Source organism: Prionailurus viverrinus, chromosome F1, assembly GCF_022837055.1.
Source record: "Prionailurus viverrinus isolate Anna chromosome F1, UM_Priviv_1.0, whole genome shotgun sequence".
NCBI lineage: Eukaryota > Metazoa > Chordata > Mammalia > Carnivora > Felidae > Prionailurus > Prionailurus viverrinus.
The window spans coordinates 3,764,311-3,785,899 of NC_062577.1; the positions used below are offsets into that span (position 1 = coordinate 3,764,311).

The following is a 21,589-nucleotide window of genomic DNA, read 5'->3' on the forward strand; positions in this document are numbered from 1 at the left end:
TAAAAATATTGGCCAGTATGTTGAAAACAGAAGAGTATTTCTCTGTCTGACATATTCTTTAAGGCATCTTGCTAAATGTTTTGGCTTAAAATTTTTAATGTGTTTTAGCTTCAAGAAAATCTGATTAAAGATGTTGGTAAACTTGGTAGCACTTTTTAGAACAGAAGATGATTAAGATACAAAGGCAGAGAGGCATAAAGCGTGAAGTTTGTGTAATTTTTTGGCTGGGCAAGTCATTTATTTGCTTGAGACTAGAACACAGCATCAAAAGTTCATAATTTTATACTTTTAAGTGAAAGCACATAGAACAGCAGCTGGTGTTTCCTGGCATCTTTCTGAAGAGATATTTAAACTTAAGTATGTATATTTATTATAGAAAAGAATTTTATGAAATGACCTTCTGTCCCTTCTCTGCATTTATTATATTATGTTCAGCTGACTCTTATGATAGCTGTTGGTACTTTTTAAAGTACCAGCAAAGTAAAATAGGATTTGGGATTTAGGAATTTTTTTCTTTGACCTTCACATGTCCATAGGGTGGTATAATTTCAAAAGAACAAAACTGTTTAATTCCAGTAGCACATATTTTAAGAACCTCGTTTACTCAGAGGTGTGCCAGGTGATGGTATAGTTCCTGAGTAGAGAATTACCCTTACCTTAGGGAGAGCAAGGGCTTTTCTTAAAAGTAAATACACACGCTACACAAAAGCGTATTTCCACGATACGAAAACCACACGTCAGCAGATCTTACCGTGTAAAAGTCAAAGTTTGTTACTTAACCTGCTTGTAATAGTTTTTCTCTCCCTCAGTACACAAGGCCACTCACTGTAAGAAAGCTCTCTGGTTTAGGCTGGGTTCTGTGGGGCCATGGGGGGCAGGGAGGAGTTGGTGGGGTGCAGTTGCACAGTAGGACTCCGACACGAAGATCAGCACATTTTATACCCCTCAATTCAAAGTTTGCCACGACTGTATCATACAGGGCTAGTTACTCCATGTTTTGTATTTCAGACAAGTGAAGGCCAGAAAACTTCTCTCCTACTTTGTGTGACATCGGTGCTTTCTGAGAAGAAAAGAATAAAACACCCAATACACATTGCATTAGATTCTGGAAAGTGAACTGATAATCCTTAAGCTATGGGAAGAGTTTTACACTTCGAGAATCAGCGTGAAAATTAGGTTGGCGCTTTGACCCTACACTACCGATTTGTCACCTGTCTTCTATTTTATTAGTAAGCGAGGGGGTTGTAATAAATGGGCCTATTGGTTGGTGGCTGCTTGTAAGAAGACACCCGGTCACCTACCGTTTGGGGCTGAGTGTTAATCTCGTTGAATTAGTTTATCTTTACTGGAAGGTTTTATGTTCTGGTGTCGTGTAGTTTTTAAGTAACAAATTATTCTACAGAGGCCATTATGATAGAAACGTAATAGAACTTAATATTTATGCAATGGGGAATCACTTTTATAATTTTTCATTTCAGTGGATTTTGAATGACTTTCATGACTGATGCTCCAAGTCGTTTTCCTTTGTGATGCCTTGATTTTCAGAAAATCTTACCTTTCAAACTTTCAGGAAACACTTGAAAACAGGCTTTATTATGCTTGTAGAGGTGTAGGTAATGATGAGGAAAGAAATACTTGTGTATAATGAGAAATATACCCATTTAAGGTTTTTTGGGTTTTTTTTTTTTTTACAGATTATTTGTTGTTGGAACGGTAGGTAGATTGTTTTAGCAAATTTCCTGTCTGTGTGTTAGGTAATACTGCCCTCAGAGGGCCAAGGTAAGTAAATTCATTTTTAACATTGAGAGGCAGCTTTTCAGCTGTTTGTCTGATCGATAAGCTTGCCTTGGGGAGGAGAAATGGACTTATTAGAATAATTGAATAGTGTTTGATGTGTCCTGTTCTTTTGAAATGTTCGCTTTCTCTACGCTAAGTGTGCTGAGCCCCTTAAGCACACTCAGTTCTTGCCTCAGAAAGTGATAGCAGACGACTGGCCACAAATTGCTAAATTAGGTCCGTTTACAAAGATGATAAGAGAATTAACGTGGGAAAGTTAAGATGATTTTACTTGGGTGTCTTTTGCTTTTCGTCTCTTTTGATCGCAAATATTCTGGTATTCGAAATCATTTGAACCACACTTTGAATACATAGCCACATTCATTGAAATGGAAACATATTCCCTACAGTTTTATCGACTTAAGCATAATCACATCTTAAAATACAGTATAAAGTCAAGAATAATTGACTTCACTGGATATGTAATTGTTAGATGCAAATATAAAATATACTAGAAGTTGAAATACAGTATTCTTCCTAAGTGTTTATAAAAGTGTAACATTAATGTATGGTTTAACAGAGATCTAAATTCAGAATGTTTGAGGTCCAGAGATAATTATCTTGCACAATAAAAAAAGAAGAGTGAGAAAGCCCTGGTGTCAAAGTGATGAGTTGTGCACCCTTGCGTTTTGTATGTGGTAACGTTTTTATGAGATACTTTGAAAGAAACATTGAGATGTTTGGTAGTAAATCCGGTGGCGTGCTTGATTTTTTTCCCCACAGAGTAACTTGATAGTGAATCAAGAAAGGCTGTTTCTGTGACAGCATTATCTGTTTTTAGCAGAAGATTTCGATTGGGGGAGCATAAATGATATGTAATTCATTGTTGTCAGTAATAGTGGGGGATGAAACTAGGATACAAGCAAAGTGAGTAACAAATTGAAATTTATCCGCAAAAAAACAGCACCTCCTTTGCCCCACAAATGTGCAACAGTGATAGGCCGGCCAAATGATCCGAACAGATTACACTTTATTTTAAATGCTCCACTTACTTCTGTGGAGTTTAATATGCTATACGTATTAGGCACTCGCTACATCTTTGTTTGTTTGTTTGTTTAGCTATACTCTAAGATGTAAACCATACTTTATTCATTTGACAAATGCTGGGTAATGTGTATGAGCCAGAGTGGTTCTGTGTATTTCATAAGTATTCATTTATTTCCTCCAAACTGTTGTCCCCATTTTCCAGAAGAAGAAGCTGAGGCACAGAGAAATTAAGCAGTATGCGTGGCGGCACACAGCGAGTTAGTGGCAGAGTTGGCCTTTGAACCCTGGGCTCCCCACTTCTGAGAGCTTGAGCAGCCTGGCAGAGTGGGATTGTGTTTACTTCACTAGATCTTTGTTCAGATCACAGCTTTGGCCTTTACTTGTTAGCAGTGTCTCAGAGCCTCAGCCCCGCTGGGCAAAGTGAGGACACCCTGGCACCTGTCTCTCTGTGTTGCGGCAGGGGGGTGGGGGGGGGCAGGTCTCGTGGGTGAAGCCCGAGAACAGTGCGTGGACCTGTGCACTTAAATGTCCTTTTCATCCTGGCTTTCAGCACTTCTGTTCACCCCTTAGGTGCTGGGAGGCAAGTCTCGGGCAGGATGCTGCCTAGGAAAAATGAAGGGGAGGAGAGAGGGCTTAGGAAGGCCATGGATTCAGCCGTAGAGTGAGTTTGTGGTTCGACTCAGTGTCGTTTTGGGGTCTTGTGCTCTGGAAATTTACTGTAGGAGATACTCCGTGGGTGACAGTCTAAGATAAAGCCCTATTCTGTTGTGTTAGGGTTTTTTTTGCTAAGGCAGCGATCTGAATATTGGGCTGGGAGGGTTGAATTACCTGAGGGTTTTTCCAGAGGACACGGCCTCTTCTCTTCCCCGTGAGCAGGCACTCCTGTCGACTCCCGACCACTGCCCTGGGGAGGCACTGATGGTTGTGTTTGTTCTCCATCAGATGTGTTCTAACCCCGTATAGGTTGTGTTCAAGTGAGATTTCTGTGTGAGAGAGCTTTCTGACATGAGTATACTTCACACAGTGGTAGGTTTATCTGTTCAATTAATGATAAATGCCAGCCCGCTCTGGGGTAGGTGCTGGAGAGACATGGTGAGTAGGTTTGTGTTATGGACTTGCTGCCTCCATATTTGATATTTACTAAGGCTCTTTACTGCATATGCAATGTAGCATGTTACGCTAATTTAAACACTTAGAGAATATCCTGTGTCGAGATGGAAAATATTTATAGTAAAGAAGCTGTACAATTTTGTCTTTGAAAACGTCCATTTCTTCCAAACTGTTTAAAGTTCTGTGGCCCCAGATACTTTGTTAAAATAGTCCAGGAATGACTGTGTGTTTGACGCAGTGTGTGGAGTCGGAGACTTTTTGCTATCATGCAGAAAGCAGATTAAGAAGAAAGCTCTGCCTTCACAATCTACAAGGGTGTAAATGTAGGCAAAATAATAATTTAGCTCACACTGAACCCAGCAGGAAGCTGAGTGCAGATTGAGTAATTCTCCACAACATATCTACTGCTATGTAAACTAATCTCATGGTTTATTCTTCATTAAATTGCCAAGATGCTATTTTTCTGTTGGCTAGTTTGTGTGGATGTTTTGTTCTTTCTCTTTGTCTTTCCTTCTCTCTCTCTCCATTCACCTTGCTTTTCTCTCAAAGTAAAACTTACTGCTATAATTCTAGTAAGATGTTCTTATGTTTCAAAGAATAATTAGTAAGTGGCACATTTTTGGTTTAAAGTATAATGTTGTCTAAAAATACTAGGAGGGAACCTGGGTTTGATGAACTAATTTACAGAATACCTTGAAACAAATACCATAATGCTTAAGGATAGATGGTCATTGTGCAGTTTTCTGGATAACAGAAGATAAAGCAGATAAAGTACTGGAGGACCTTAGAGACGTTTGCATTGTAACATCTTGTGGTATTCAGTGCAGTACTTTTCTTATCATTGCTTCAGCTTCAAAGCAAAACATGGAACCCAGCCTTCTTTAGGAAGTAGATGTGAAAACCATACCTAATATAAAAATGACAAGTTCATGCATTATGCAGTGGAAGCAAAATTTCTTGACTATAATATACTTTTCAAAATAATCACGAAGGAGCATATGTGGTAAAGCAGAGGAATGTGGGTACATCTGGAAAGCTTTTAAGGCATCTTGGAAGCACAACGCAGAAATCACCAAAATTGTAAACACCTTCCATCTGGTCAGTTGCGGTGGTAACATTGACCAGGACAAGAGCAGACAAATCTCGCAGTGACCTTGTGTGACAGCCAGACTGCCAGCGTGAGATCATCATAAACGTCTGAGTGTTTTGCAGTATGACCTCATTCACCAATACGTTGCAGAAAGCCATGAGAGAAATAGACCGCACGGGCACGGTCTCGACACGTGAAAGCTCAGGTGTGTCACATGTCCCGCTGGGTGAAAGCAGCATCGTGAACCATTCCTATGCCTCTGCCAGTGTTGTCATGAGGCTTCAGAGAGGAGTGGGTGCGGTGCCTTGTCTCGGAACCCACACAGCAGCAAACCAGGTCTCCATGCAATGCGGAAGGATCCTCTGCTGATACTGCTTCCAGCCCCTCTCCCCACGGTGATGCGTCAGACGGTGTCACCGAGAACCACCATCACCAGGCACACTGGGTGCTGTTTGTAGAGGCCAGGCATGGGAGATGTTGCCACCCTCCATGACTTTCTAGACCGCTAAAAACGACGAAGAGAAGCGGGAGGATTTTTCACTTTGAATTTTATTGCTCGGTCATCCACTTTTCTCCAGTTCTCTCTTCTCCCAGCTGCCCTGCTGTAGTTAAAGCTCCCTGCGGGCAGGTGCTGTACCCGTCTCACTTGTTCTGTACTCACGGAGCTCCTGCATATTTTGACACCCATTCCGGACTTCTGAATGAATGAATCGATAAGAAGCCATTATCTCCGGTTCTAAATAACCGTGTTTCAAGAACCTTGTTCTTTGAGCTGTGAGCGTTACCTGAAAATGAAGGAGCTGGGGTGCTTCTGGCATGTTTAGTAGACCCCACCCAGTCCTGGGAGACCATCAGAACACAGCCAGAGCTGCTTGATGAGGGTCCAGGAGATCTCACAGAGGATGCCACAGAAAGTAACGCTTGGAATTTTGCCCAAGGGCAAGGAAAGACTGTGCTTGAAAGGTGTTGTTAAAAGGGGCGTGATAACCCAAACATTGGGGTTTGTAGAAGCTGGAAACCCCAATCAAGATATATTTAGTAAGCTCTTAGCATATGCAAAAAAGTACTTTCATTTTTTAAAAAAAAGTTACCAGGTTGTCCCCATGCAGTTGAAAAATTGTTACTATGCTAGCTCATTGCAGTGTAGATAATATAAAAATAATTCCTTAAGATTATTTTCAAGACATTTGTAAAAGAGGATGATGATAATTTCATTGAGAAACTCTACTTCTTTTATTCCCTGAGAGGCATTCTTAGGGCTTTTACTTAGAACTGATTGGAACAGAATACTCGCAGTCCACTCTAGAAAAATGTAACAGACTCTTTCAGAGATGGCAAATGTTTTGTTATGTTTATCATCGTGCGTTTCTGCAGTAACTGTATTTGGCTTTAAGATCTTTAAGACATGGTGCATGGTTGTGAATTATATATTCAGTATTTATTTATTTGTGGTCCTAATATTTCTTTATGGAAATCTATTAGTGGAAAAGGATTCTGCTATATTTCTTTTAGGTAATGCATGTGTATTAATTAATTTGGTTGGTGTCGGTCAGTAAGCAACTAAATACTTAACTATACCGTGAACCTCAAAATTAATAGATTTTATACTGATATCAACATGAAACCTCTTTCTTGTCTTAGGTAGAAATTTTCCCATGAAGACTTTTATTTAAGACTAATGATTTCTTAAAGTCCTATAAATTCAGTTTGAAAGCTGCCATATTTTTGGCTTAAAAGCTCTTCTTTGGAAATTTAAAATTATTTTATCTTCATGGGACAGTACCCTGTGTATATCACTTAATAAAAATAATTCAGAGGGGGCGCCTGGGTAGCTCAGTGGGTTAAGCATCTGACTTTTGGCTCAGGTTATGATCTCACAGCTCATAAGTTTGAGCCCTGCATCAGGCTCCATGCTGACAGCTCACAGCCTGGAGCCTGCTTCAGATTCACTGTCTCCCCGTGTCTCTGCCCCTCCCCACTTGTGCTCATGTGTGCTTTCTCTCTCTCTCAAGAATAAATAAACTAAAAAAGTAATTCAGAGATATCTAAAAGATACCTAAAATTTTAGCTCTGTTTTTGGGAAGACTAGTTACTCTGATATCTTCAAGAAAGAAGAAGTATTAAATCAATGCCGTGTTTTGATATGGGATAGCCTTTTCATTTCTTTAGGTAGGATTCAAGTTTTATATACCTGCCGCTAGTTAAAGAGATGTTGTTTTGGGGTGAGAGAGTACATTTACTACAGGTTTTGCCTGTTGCCTCATCTATGTCAATCTTCTCGAGTAAGCGCAGTACGGATGAGTGGAGTATGGAATGTGAGGTTGGAGAGGTATGGTAAATGGCATCGGTTCCACTTAATAGTAACAAAACCTGACCCGTGCTGTGCTCAGGTAAGCACTGTCCCACTGTGTCCTTCCAGGAGCTGCTACCACACTTCTCGTTTTTCAGATCGGGGCGCAGGGAGCAGTTCCTGCAGCTGGAAAGTAGAGGAGCCAGGTTCAGACCCAAGGTGCCAGGCTGCAGAGTCCTTGCCCTGCAGCACGATTTCGTCTTACCTGGAGCCCTTGAAGGGTGAGGCGGAGTGGGGAAAGAGCTGAGCCTCACTGGAGAAGTGTATTGATCCTGTATTGACCTTGACTCTCTGTGGTCACCTCAAAGGTGCCTTCAGTAGAGTTTCTTTTGCTCTGAAAAGGGGACCCACGTGCCTTATCACGGTGATAATATGGCCAGTTTCTTTTTTGTGTGGGCTCTCCCCCTCCGTCAATCCTCAATTATTAACATACCCATCCAGTGTGGCTTTTATCTATTCATTCTTCCTCTCCGAGACAACAAAGACAGATAGTAACATAGCTTGAAAATGTGTGTGGTGATTAAACGTGGCAGTAGAATATACATATATATGTATATTCGCAGGAAAGCTGAGCCCGCAGTTCTCCTGGCTTTACGATGAGACGGTGGTGCCACCATGCACATGAGAATGCCCTCACCTCTTCCTCAGGGAGCGGTTAGCTTCGGAAGCCTGTGTCACAGCACGGATGAGTGACTGTTAGTCATGTTTAAAAAGCCGTGTCACCCGTGTCTCTGACAGAAATCAGAATTTCAGTGTGTCTGCAGTACAATTGTTGATAACCGGCTCTTTTGTTTTCTTCATATTTTGTCCAAGAAAAGTAGCTTATTTTAAAGCTGCTGCTTAATTGTATCATCTAAATTCTAAATGATCATGTGTATGGGATTCATGACAAACAGTGCTATAGTTGTACCAATTGCTTCTCAATCGGATTGTCTCTGTATGTATTTCAGTAACATCTTCGTGACTTCACCTGACTGTTTTCAGCATAGCCCAGGACAGTTGGCTGGGCCTCCAGTGGATGAATGAGCGTTCCTGAGCTGTTCTCGGCCAGTTCTTCTCAAGGAGTTAGGGTCAGGACCAGGTTCTGGAACACAACCTAGCCTTAAAAATGAATGAACGAATGAAGCAAATACTCGTCAACATGATTCATTTGTGAGGATACCAGCTTTTTTCCGTTCGTATGTCTGAACAAATCTCAGCATTTCCTAGTTCTAGATGTAAGACCATTTGAAAGTTTTAATCAGTCTGCTTTTAGTCCTTAGACGTACGTTCCTAGCTCCTACTCTGCACTTTTTGATGATATCAGCTTTAAAAGTGCAAAGGTGATTCTCAGCAAAGTGCTGATGAAATAATCTGTAGTGTGCGAGGATGAATGTAAGTTGAAGATTATTAAATACAAATGTGATTTGAGATCAGGTAGGACGTGAACACTGTCAACTTGGTTGGACAGCCCTGAGCTGAACGCATCTCCTAATAAAGATGACCCACGGGGGTACTCATTCAGAATATTGTAGGTGGATAGTTAGCATGGATTTAAACTCCCACCATCTCCCATCTGAGGTTGTTATTAAAGATCAAGACTGAGAGCCAAAATATTATTTGTACTTGGTGGGGAAATCAAGAATGTTCTGTATGGCCACACGCGCTCAGAAACACTGAGATTTTTTTTTATTTGTGTGTTTGAAGAGATTACAGGAAATAAATTATTAAATAATGTAAGAAAGTTGGCAGAAGTCCAGAATCTGAAGTGATTGTAACCAAGAAAACTGTGAACTCTAGTGAACAGCCTCCTCCAACCCCGCATTTCCTAAATAGGACTCTCTCCTGTTTATAAGAGTGAGGTGCATTTCTCCCTTTGTGCTCAGAAGGTATTAACTATGTGTCTCTCTACCACTGATGCCAAGAACTTAACAAATCAGTAGGCATCTTTTTTTGGTTCTGTAAACAAGCCTTCGGTTGTGGTGCTAAGAAACTGCATTAAGCTTTCTAGGGCCACTGTAACAAACTACAACAAATTGGGTGCTTCAAAACAAAAGACATTTATCGTCTCGAAGTTCTAGACACTGGAAGTTCGAGGTCAAGGTGTCAGGCAGGGTCATACTCCCTCCAGAGGCTTCACAGGAGAATCCATTCCTTGCTTTTCCAGCATCTGGTGTCCCCAGGCAGTCCTTGGCTTGTGGTGCAGCATCAAGTCACATGGCCTTCTCCTCGATGTCAGAGCCCCCCTGCCTCACATTTACACCTGCTTCCGAGATGCTTGTGATTGGATTTAGGGCTCACCCAGATAATCCAGCATAAGCTCCTCTTCTCAAAACCCTTAACTTAATCACGTCTTTTGCCATAGTAGGTAATTTTTCCCAGGTCCCTGAGATTAGGGTGTGTCCATCTCTTTTGAGGGTCACCATTCAGCTCACTACAGAGGCCGAAATCTCAGGATCCTCGTTGGGAAATATATGTGTTTTGATATTGGAACCAGCAGACTTCAAAATACATAAAGCCTCCAGCCAAGGAGTGTGAGAACTAATTGAAAGGGCCCTTAACTAAGGTAGATTGAAAGCTGGGAAGAGGTGGTGTTGGAAATACCTATCCAACATCGAGGGTGTGGCCTCGATGCTTGCTGAGGATTGATCATGACAACGCGCCGTAAGCTTTGAATAGGAGCCCCATAAATGCTGCTGCTTTTTTAAACAAGACTTTCTCCCCATTACAACAAAGCTGTGTCTTAGATAGTTGAAGCCTATGGGCTATAAATATAAAAGTATGATACAACTTGGTTTTAATACATATAATACGTATAAATTTAGGTGTAAATGCCATGTTTAAAATGCAAGCTGTGGTTGACTTTTAGCAGTCTGGCTTAAAAGGATTGGAGGCAGAGAGGGTACCTTTGTTCCGGGCACTTAGCCCCATAAAAGTGAGGACTTTTTGGCCATATTTTTAGAGCAGCCTGAGAGTGTGTGCCTTATCCAGACTCTCAGTGAGGAGGAGAGTGTTCAGGTCCTTTTTCATGACCGGTGGGACAAGGTCCGATTTTCTTGGGAAGCCCCAGGCTGCAGGAACAGTTCTCCTTCTCCACCAGCGTGCACAGTTTCCTGCCGTGGTATCGGGAAAAGCTATGACCTTTTCTATCTCTTGAGCTAGGAATCTTCTTCTTTTGTTCTGGGCCTGGGTTGGTGGCAGTAAAGCTTGCTTTTTTGCTTTATTCCCTCCTTGTGAATTTGTGTCCCCGGTAAGGCCCATTTCTTTGGCAGAAAACGAATCTCTTCTCAGTTCCACTTTTGGAACTAGAAAATAAATATTTAATTAGGCCAGCACATCATGCTGTTGTATGAACTTGACTTGAGAATGTCATTGGGAACCTATCAACGAAAGGATCTGCTTTCAGGAAGTATTCAGAAGGCTTCTCCGAGTTTTAGGGGTGCCTGAAATCTCATGTGGTCAGGAGTATAAACTCCAAGAGCCAAAATCCTTGTCTTTTTTATTTGTCCACGACTGTCTCCAGCATACAGAACAAATAAATGTACTCTAAACATCTTCTCAGGAAGTTTATTCATATTATAAACAAGAGTCAAATATCAAGATTGTTCATTGAAAGTTTGAGATCCACTGTGAGCTTCATGTGATAGTGTAATTGTTGACCAATTTAACTGAATCAACTCATTATTAACCAAAATTTGTGAGAAATAATACTTATTTCTATTTTGTCAAGAAGGTAAATTTTGACTTTTAATTCTGTGTGAATGACTACTGCAGTGTCTTGGTGTAATCTTTCTGTGTCATGGGTGCACAATAGATTTATTTTTAAGAGAGCTTTTTGGCAACCAGAAGTCCTGCTTGTAGACCATATGAAATATTTGAAATTTCCTAAGACTTGCTTAAGAAAAAAGAAGATTTATGTGGTGGTATCTCGTGTCTCGCATCTGAGCATGTAAATACTTAGTGGCTGATAGGAAATTATTCTTAGAGATGAAAATTTGATGTTTATTTCTTTTAATTTCATATTTCTTGAATAAGTGTTTTCAGTGCTTTCATAAAATAAGAAATAGTGCTGTCCCATTATTTCTTCTTTAAAATATTTAAAATGATGGGGCGCCTGGGTGGCTCAGTCTGTTGAGTGTCCAACTTTGGCTCCTGTCATGATCTCATGGTTGGCAAGCCCTGCATCGGGCTCTATGCTGACAGCTCAGAGCCTGGAGCCTGCTTCAGATTCTGTGTCTCTCCCTCTCTCTGCCCCTCCCCTGCTCACGCTCTCTCTCTGTCTCAAAAATAAATATAAACATTCAAAAAAATTAAAGTATTTAAAATGAATTTGTTTTGTTTTACCTTTGGTGTAATTATTAAACTATTGCTCATTTTTTAGCCTGGTAGACTTACAGCATCTTATACCGATATGAATCTGTTCCTTTACAGTAGCATTTGAAATCTAAATACTCCATCACGAATTAGAGAAGTAATATCTAATGATTTTAAGTTTTATGTAGGAATCCATAGATAAAAATAGAAAAATAAAATAATACGGACAGTCAAGAAAGGAACTTCCTTCATCTTTTTTGATGGGAACTGTGGGTTTATTAACATTCTGGTTTTATAAATTTGGCATGTGTGTATCAATATTTGGGCCATATTTTTTCAGTAAAACAAAGTGAGGAGGGGAATCAGGTTTTCTTTTTCTTGCCCTTTAAGTTCCTTTTATGTGCTGGGATATTTGTATACGTATCATTCATTCATTCATTCATTCATTCATTTGGTAAATCACTATTAAGCTCTGTCAAGTAGCAGCCCTAGGCTGGCACTGACCCGGAAAGCATCACTGCAAGGAAGAGGACTGACAGCCCTTAACCACCAATGGGGAAGATCAAGTTTTCAAGCAAAAATTTGAACATATCTGCCATCATGAGCTTGATGGCTTCCCGGTGCTTACTTTTCTGATGATACTTGCGTAATACGGTGTGTCAGTAGTGGGAAGGTCAGTATAATTCAGCAGACCAGTGTTTTCTAAATGCCCACTGTATGAGGTTACAAAACCATGCATATGTAAAAGATTCATTTGACCGGTGGATTTTCCCACAACCCGGTGTAGGAAGTTCATGGATATGGTGTCATAAAACTACCACTTGTCAAATGCTGATGTAGTATCAAAGAAAGATCACTGTAACTGTCAGAATGCTCTTCCCTTTTCCAGCTTCATACCTGTTTGAACCAGATTGCTTTCCTATGTTTTAAACCAAAACAAACATACTACAATAGATTGAATACAGAAGCAGATAACGAGCACCTGGCTGTCTTCTATGAAGCCAAACATCAGAGAGATTGTTAAAACTGTAAAGCGGTTCTCTCTTGCTGATTTTTTTTGTTTTAGAAAATATAATTTTCATAAAAATATATTAGCTATGTTACATGTAATGAGTTTATTGTTATTCTTGAAGTGACAGAAGAATTTGAAATTTCTTTTCAGTTCCTAATACAATAAACTAGACGTGATCTACATTAATGGGCTTGTGGGAGTTCTCAGTAACAGTTAATAGTATAAAGAGGTGTGAGGGAAGGACCTTGAGAATCGCTGATTCAGAGGCACACTGCATATCTGAAATGTATGTTGGGGTGAGATTATGGAAGGGCTTACATTTCCTGTTAAGAAACTTGATTAAACAGTAGGGAGTCAGAATATTTTTGAGCAGACAGGTGATGCAATCAAAGTGGTACACCCAGGCATGGGATTAATCTGGAGGTGGTAGACGCATTAGGACGGAAGGGGGTGAGTAGGAAGTGGGGTGGTCACGGCACAGCAGCAGAAAGGCAGGGTGCAAGGGCCCCTTTCAGGCTAGGCTAATAGGAGACTGGGGAAGGCAATACTGACCGAGCCGAAGGGGAGGCAACAGCCAGGTGTTTGAGCTTGGGTAACAGGGATCAAGAGAAGAGGCTGATTTGTAGGGAAAGTCGGGCTGTTTTCAGTTGTTTGCAGTACTGTGATTAAACATTTGATATTGAAGAACCAGGTAGAAATATCCAGTAGAGAGGGGACAGTTTTGAGACCAGATAGCCTTCCATCTCTTATGGTATCACGAAACACCTGTTTCTTAAAATTAAGAAGAGTCCCATATTAGGTAAGCAACTTGTGATCTGGTTGCTAAAAACTTACTTTTTGGAAGAGAGGTGACAGTTTATGTTAAAATTTGATAAAGTGCATTTCTTGACAATCATGTGCTTGGTATTGTAGCACGTGTTCTCACGGTTATTAATGTGTGTGAGTGTGTGAATGGTTTTTAAGCTCTGTTCACCCATGTTCCTTCATTTCCTTGACTTATTTGCAGCATTGTAGAGAGGATAATTTCCCTATTCAGAACAATAAAATGTTGTTAAAACAAGTTACGATCAAGATTTAACAGTGAAAACAGACTTTCCCCTCTTTCTTCTTAAAAAATGACACAATTAGTCAGTAGTACTTGGAAGATAAACATCCATTTCATGTTCCTCCTTATGATAAGTGTTTTTCATCGAAATTCCTTGATACTGTGTGGATGATTTACCAAGGCTTTTTAAAATGGTTGAAATATGCTCTAACAGCCCATCTGATAAAATGAAAAACTGAACAAAATGTGTACTCAGATGAATGATTCTCTGAAGAAATAATGGTGCAAATGAATTATCAAAGTGTGAAATCATTAAAAACAAAACATGTTTGAGTTTTTATTGAATCTTAATTGCAGGCTTATGTATTTTCTTTTGTAAGCTAAGTTAAAAGAAAATTGCCTAACTAAATTCTTGGAGGCCAGTGTTGTGGGACATATATTGTACCATAATTGATTTTTCACATAAAAGCTGCTGTTCATTTTTTTCCCCCCAGCATTAACATGCATGCTTTCCTCATGTAGGAGAATATATAAAAAACTGGAGGCCGAGATACTTCCTTTTGAAGACAGATGGCTCATTCATTGGATATAAAGAGAAGCCTCAAGATGTGGATTTACCTTATCCCCTCAACAACTTTTCAGTGGCAAGTAAGTTAATTATAGTTGTTGATTCACCTCCTATCTATTTACTTGTGTGACCTCACGTGTCAGATCCCTTATGATATATGAGAAGCCTATGAAAGAGTTCAGGTTTGTATTTAAGAGCAGGGAAACTCTCAGCTTTGATTATTGATAATACATGGCCTTCTCTAAGGCAATACAGTATAAGATTTTATGTAGTTAGAACCTAAATGTGGTAAATACAGTTCCCCAAATATGTACCTCGGGCCTTTCTTCATAAAATATGATTGGAGACCTTTGAACTTGGTTGCTACAGTGAACTTGGTTGTAAGATGTTGTGGTACCGAGTGCATTTCTGATCGGTTTCCTGGCATGATCTTAGCTCTTTTCGTTGATCATCTGATGAGAAACAAGTGATTTGCTTTAGAAATTATTTTCTGGGGAGGTTTTATGTTTGAAGTTAAATTTTTCTTCCTTACAAGTATCTCAGAAAAATGTTTGTAATTAAGATTGACTTAGGGACTGTATATTTTCTTGAACACAGCACAAAATAAACTGAAAGATGGTTCTGCCTGTGATAATGGCAACAAATAACATTGCTGTGAAATGCCGGGCTCTTTAGGCTGATTGTATTACTGATTAATCAACGGAAGGGTTTTTCTGTGTTAACGCAGAAATAAAGCATTTAAAAAGTTACATTAGGTTAAAATAAACTTGCATAAGAGCTAAAATCTGTGCCATTGAGATAAAATCTTCAGCTAGACACCATTCTTAATTTTGATTTTGGTTATGTGTTGTTTTCTGTTAGCTACATTTGGAAAAGGTAGGAGGTTAAGATGGAAGCAAAAAAAAAATAAAAATAAAAATATCAAATAGCAACAACAAAATATCCAAGATAACAAAAGTCCTTGAATGTCATTAAAGTCATTTTAAGATTATATGGAGCCCCAGCCTTTTTTATGGATAGTATCTTTTAATTTTTTTAAGAGTAAGATAAAGCAGTAAACCAAAGGGTTTGTGAAATCATTTGAGTGATAAGAATACTAACTTAAAAGACCCAAACATCTCTCTATTTATATAAATGGATTCTTATGTAGGGATTTCATTTTTTAACAAGTGAGAACACTTAATGTGTATGTATTGGTTAAGGAAATAATTTTTCCCCCACTGGAATACACATTAGATGTTTATGGCTTTCTCTGACTAGAAAATTACTTTTAAAATCCTGTTGTCAATTGAAGTAATATCTTGTATTTTGTGTTGACTTAAGAGCACATTTTCACTCTAAAGATCTTCTGAGCGAGCATTTGCTTTAAAATGATAAAAAAATTGGCTTTTAAAACCCTAACAGCATACATTATCTCCTCCATAAGGCCAGTACAGTTTCTTAGTTTCTCTATCTTACTAGCAAATGGTATTGGTTTGTCTGAAATGATTTATGAAAGTACAGAACTCCTGTATCTGCTGATCAAAATGCAGCATTTTTTGACCTTATGAAATTTCACACCCCAACAAGTTTTAAAGACATACTGTATGTCACAGTCTGCCAACATCTGCTCCAACACTTCCACTGGCAGAGGCGGAAATAAATACTGCACTCTGGGGGAGAGATCCTATTTAGTGACTGACAGTCAGCCTATCCACGAAGTAAGTATTAGTTGACATCTGTAATCTTTACTTCTATCATCAAGTAGTCATAGGTAGTTGACAAACCAACAAGTGAAGTTACAGACCAGCTCCTTAGTGTTCAGAAGTGTATTAAGATGGGTCTTACACTAAATCAACTATTTAAGATAGATTATTCTTGAAGCTTGACTTCCTTGCAGTCTTAAGTGGACCTAAGGATGAGTTGTGAAATGGACGCTGGTTGAAGAAGTAGTTCAGATTCCAGCTTTGCCCCGAGGCACGAGTATGACCTCGGAGGGATCATTCTCTGAAGCTCTCAGCATAGAGGGAGAAACACATGGATGTCATGAGCCTGCAAGGCCTTTTTGTCTCCTACATGCTGAGATTCTGTGAGGGGAGTTTTGAGCAGGCCTTCGAAGAGTGAATAGGAGTTAAATAGTTAAAGCAGGGGAGAAGGATATTCCTTAGTGTTCCATAATGTTTTTATGAAACATTAAGAGAAGGAACAGTTGGAGCAAGGGAGGGATACTTGGCCAACAGTTTCCCTCTGTCCCTGGCCCCCTGGAGTATGTGAAAAAAGAGATGATTTTACCAGGTACTTGTAAGGTATGTTGGAAAATGTTACATATGCGTATATGTATATTCCATTGATGGCTACATGGGTCCCTTGTTTTTCCTGATAATTAAAAACGTTACTTCCAATTTAATATATGTGGGTTTTATTTGAATTTTACCAAAATAGGCTTTTTATCCGTCTGAAAAAGTGAAGAATGAGACCTGGCCGGGACTTCGAATCCCTCTCCCCAATCTTCACTAAATTTCACATTCCTTCCTTCCGGATTTAAAATTTCCAAAAAGTTAGTTTGTGCTTATATATTTCTGTTTCTCAATCCATTGCCGTCTGGCTTTCTTTCTTAGTCACTTGATTGAAACCACTTTCAGTAAGTTCTCCAGTGACCACTTAATTGCTAAGACCAGTAGACATTTCTCAGTTGTTCTTTTCCTGGATTGACATCTTGGGCTGCATTTCATGCCATCGATCACCACTTCTTTCTTGGGGTGACCTCTCCTGTTGTGTTCTGGGATGCCTCTTCTGGTTTCCTTCCTTTGCCTGTTTCGTGGATTATGGTACATAACTGGGTTCTGGTCAAGGAAGCTTCTCATTTTGTCCCCGTTTCCTGGGTGGTCACATTCACTTTGAAGGTTTTAGTTACCACCTGTATGCAGTTTATTCTCCCACAAGATATATCTTCAGGGCAGACCTCTCTCCTGAGCCCTAGGCTACTATAGTCAACTCACTGCCGGATATTTCTGCCTAGGTATTTCTGGGACTCAACCTGTCCTAAGCTGAATTTAAGATAATCTTGTCAACTTCCCCCTGTATTCAGTATGTCAGTTCTTTTCTTTCTCTTTCTTTTCTTTTCTTTTTTCTTTCCTTTTCTTTCTTTCTTTCTTTCTTTCTTTCTTTCTTTCTTTCTTTCTTAATGTTTATTTACCTTTGAGAGACAGAGACAGAGCAGGAGTGAGAGAGGGGCAGAGAGAGAGGGAAACACAGAATCCAAAGCAGGCTTCAGGCTCCCAGCTGTCAGCACAGAGCCTGACGTGGGGCTTGAACCCACAAACTGTGAGATCATGACCTGAGCCCAAGTCAGACGCTCAACTGACTGAGCCTCCCAGGTGCCACTCCTCAGTATGTCAGTTCTGTCTTGAGCAGAAACCTGAATTTATTCCATGCCTTTACCCCTGCCCCCCACTGCCTTCACATCTTCACCCCATTCCCAGTCCATTTCTGTTTCTGCTGATTAGTGTTTGAACTGTAAATCAAACTATAATCACCCCAGAACAAGCTTGTTGTCTTCTATTGTAGATTCTTAACTAGATGCTCTGCCTGTAGATTCGACCGACCATTTACATTCTGACCTTCTCGTGACTGTCACAGGGACCATTCCCCAGTTAAGTCCTCACCGTACCATTCCACTGTGATGGCCCTGCCATTGCCTACTGGATGAAGTCCAGCTTCTTTAGTATATCATGTGGGGATCTCCTCAGTCTGACTTCTGCTTTCAACTCTCGCTTCCTGTGTCTTCTGGGTGGTCACATGTGGGCACAATGAAGCGTTTGTGATTCCCTGCACAAACTCCACAGCTCTTCTGCTCTGAGGCTTTGTTCATGCTGTTCCCCCTGACTGGAATGGCTTTGTGGCCTTTATTTGTCTGGATCATTTTTTTCATACTTTAAGATTTAATTCACATTTAAATGCCCATCCTTATTCCTACTAAATTACTCTTCCCTGCCTTTCATCAAGCTGGTCTCTTTTGTTGTTATCACAGTGGTTTTTGGTTATTTGTTCATGTGTTACGTCTCCTCTGCTGATCTGCGAGTTATTTTAGGGTAAAGAGCCTGGTGTTATTTATCTTCTGTCTCCTAGTGCCTACCTATTAGGGCTTAATAACCATTTTTGAATGAATGAATGAAAACAAATAGTCCAGATTTCTCCAGTTTTAGATGGAAAAGGAGGCCTTTTGAAATTCAGTGATCTGTATAAAGTTACCTTACTAGGTAGTAGTAGCTAAGTGCCAAGGTTAGAACTCAAATTCGTCTACTGTCATTTGCATTTTATTTCCCTCCCCTGTCCCCATTCTGTGCCGTTTTCCCTAGATTGAGAGCCTTGAGATATGATTTGGGGTCAGAGTTACGATATTTTAAATGGCTAGATAGCCTTTGGCATGCAGAATGTTAACTCTCCAAGCCCCTGAAACATGGATGAAAAGATCTGACCTCATCCTCCTTTGGGGGATCATATATGAACTCTATGCGAAGGTCCTCTCTAAATATCGTACTGTAGAAATGTAAGTAAAAATAACCATTATTTTTCAAGCCAAGTGCCTCTCTAATCAGAATTATGATTTGGTCAGTTGCTAATTATAGATTGAGATTATTTTTGCGCAGGAAACATTACAATTTAGGAAATAATATAGGATACGTAAGACACAAGCATTGTCATAAAGCTGCGTTCACATGTACTTTGAGCACAGTAGCTGGTCTACCCAGTAGTCATGGTCTCAAATGTTTTGACAGTTACCAGCCCAACTGAAGAGTAAAACAGTTCTTCAATGGAGAGTTTGAACATTTGTCCGTGTGTCTTGGGGCTCAGCTGCCTTTTTATCTACTCCCTTTCACTCTCAGTGGTGGGAAGAGAGACGTGCCAACCTGTGTTCCAATAGCACCTCCCAGAAATCCAGCTTATTCCGTGTTGCAAATTCTGACCATATCTCTTTCCTCTCTGAAACCTTTCTTCAGTCAGCTTTTTAAAAAATAGGTCGATCTGCCTTTCTTAGGCCAATTTTGAAATGAAATGTTTACTCATTAACCTATTTTTCTTCTTTTTATAAGAAAGTAAGGGGGCTTAAACCTACCAAAAAGACATCATTACCTCTGAATACGTAGTATAAAAGATACTTTAAATACATAGAAAAATGAGGCGATTTCTACTAATGTTTTCACTGTGGCTGTTCATGGGGATAGAGAAATTGCTAATTGATTCTCAGTCCTACATAACATATAATACAACCTAGAATAGCAACCCTATAAATCTAGGGTAACTCTATACCACATAAATATAGAAGAATTATAAGAGATCTGGCTAGTTCACTTTTAAAGGGTTTATTGATCATTAGAACCATACTAGATACTAAAAGGAGTATAAGATACAATGTTTGAATGTGGGAATTTGTCATTGACTGTGGAAGACATTCACAACACACTGCAGTGGGAGGAATGATGAGATTCGTCGCCAGAATGAATTTTATAGAAGTTGAGAGAATAGGTACAGGTAAGCTAGGGTGACTAGGTAAGGATTTTAGCATGAGCTCTGGAGGATAGGTGATATGTAAGTTTTCGGAAGAAGGAGGACATTCACAGTGAGGTTAACAACATACGCACATGAAGTCCAGAATTAATGAGGAGCCTATTTTGTGAATAGCATAGGCAATATCACAGGTAGATAGAACACTCATGTTGGAGAAAAAACAAGATTAGATACTTTGTAATCAGATTGTGAAAGATCTTAAATACCAATTTGATGTTTTTAATGGAAACCAGCTGGGAACCGTCGGAGGCTTTTATGCATTAGGTGTCCAAATCAGTATCTGATGAAAAGAAGAACCTACCAGGTTACGGTAGAAAGGGGACATCTGTAAGCAAATGGCACTCTTCCCTCCGTGAGCCAGTCGGTCAGCAAGATATCGTCTTGTTTCCGTACTCTGCAATCTCCCTGCTACCATCCTGGGGCAGCTCTTCATCAGGTTCTCCCTGGACTATTCTGATAAGTCTCCTAGTTGATCTCTTGCCTTCAAATATTCTCCTCTCTGGAGTATTTGGGAGGAATGCATAGGATAGATTAATCTTCGGAAAAAAACTTCCTTTCCAAGTATCACCTCCTTAGCTCAGAAAAATCTCACATTTTTCCATTTTTTGCAAGAGGAGCCTGAATGGCTATTTATTTATTTTTTGTATGTATCATGTATCAACAATCGAACACTTGCCCAAATCATACCTATGTTTCTACTCTGTGTATTTTCAATATTCACTTTGTCTTCTATTACTCTTTAATGTTCCATACTTTTCTTTTTGACGTATATTGCTACATTCTATTAGGTTGAATTACATATAAAGTTCTTAACCTCATTTTTGTTTTCAGTGATTTTTATTTACACTATTTTATGTACTTGATCATTTGAAGACTTGGTGCTTTTCTTCCCCTTGCCTGTGATCAGATTTTTAGGCAAACAAAGTTATGTCCTGTAATAGTGGCGTCTCACTATATATAATAGAGCCCTTACTTAAAATTTGATCATGTAGTGGATAAGTGCAACTGTAATCAGATTTTCTTCCTTTCTGTCATATTTTCTAGGGGGTACTGTAATCATTTATTTGCAAAGTTTAACCCATAAACTAAGTTTAGAACGGGGAAAGGAGAGAGAAAACCTTGTTAAAATCACTTTAAAGGGAGATTGTTTGTAGAAAATTACAAAGAATAATAATGCCATACTCAGTCACACATTCTCTTCCTGCCATTCAAATCACACCCTAATATGATAAGAAAAAATTTCCACAGAATGTCTCTTCTTCCCTTCTTTTTTTCGGCATTACACAACAAACGTACAAAAAGAAAAAGTATAATCGTGTTTTCATGGACATGACTATGGAGTTCAGGGTTTCAGATGCGGCTCCTAGGTGTGACAGCACCCCTCACCATCACGTCCTTTATGGACATAAATTTACATTGTGTGTCACATGAGTTTCCTATTAGATAGTCTCACTGTTTTAGTACTTCCTTCGTTAGAACGTTGTCAGTGACCTGCTCAGACATCTGTCACGAGTCTTCCCTCGTGACTTTTCTGAGCTCTCTGTCACCCCCTTTCCTGATTTACTTGAAGCTAATTTATAGTTGCAGTCTTTTCTGCCATAGCCTCATTTATCGGAATGCAAGTTGGGGGGCGCTTATGGAGAACCCAGGGGAGTGATAAACTTCTAGAGCACAGTGACTGTGTATGCTCATGTAAAAATTTTCCTGCAACATTTGTGACAAGGTCTGTGTGCTGGAAGGTCATCTGTCTT

The 21,589-nt window shown here is 39.6% G+C and overlaps 1 protein-coding gene across 6 annotated transcripts in view; it reads left to right on the plus strand.

Moving 5' to 3' along the window:
* The window catches only part of AKT3 (AKT serine/threonine kinase 3), a 310,747-nt gene that overhangs the window by 120,784 nt on the left and 168,374 nt on the right, over positions 1–21,589 (plus strand). For 5 of the 6 annotated variants that reach the window (XM_047840477.1, XM_047840479.1, XM_047840478.1 and 2 more), the window contains exon 3: positions 14,246–14,371. The exons of the other annotated variant lie outside the window; for it this stretch is intronic. In XM_047840477.1, coding sequence (XP_047696433.1) covers positions 14,246–14,371 — 126 coding nt within the window. The remainder of the gene's footprint in view (positions 1–14,245; positions 14,372–21,589) is intronic. 6 annotated transcript variants of the gene reach the window in all.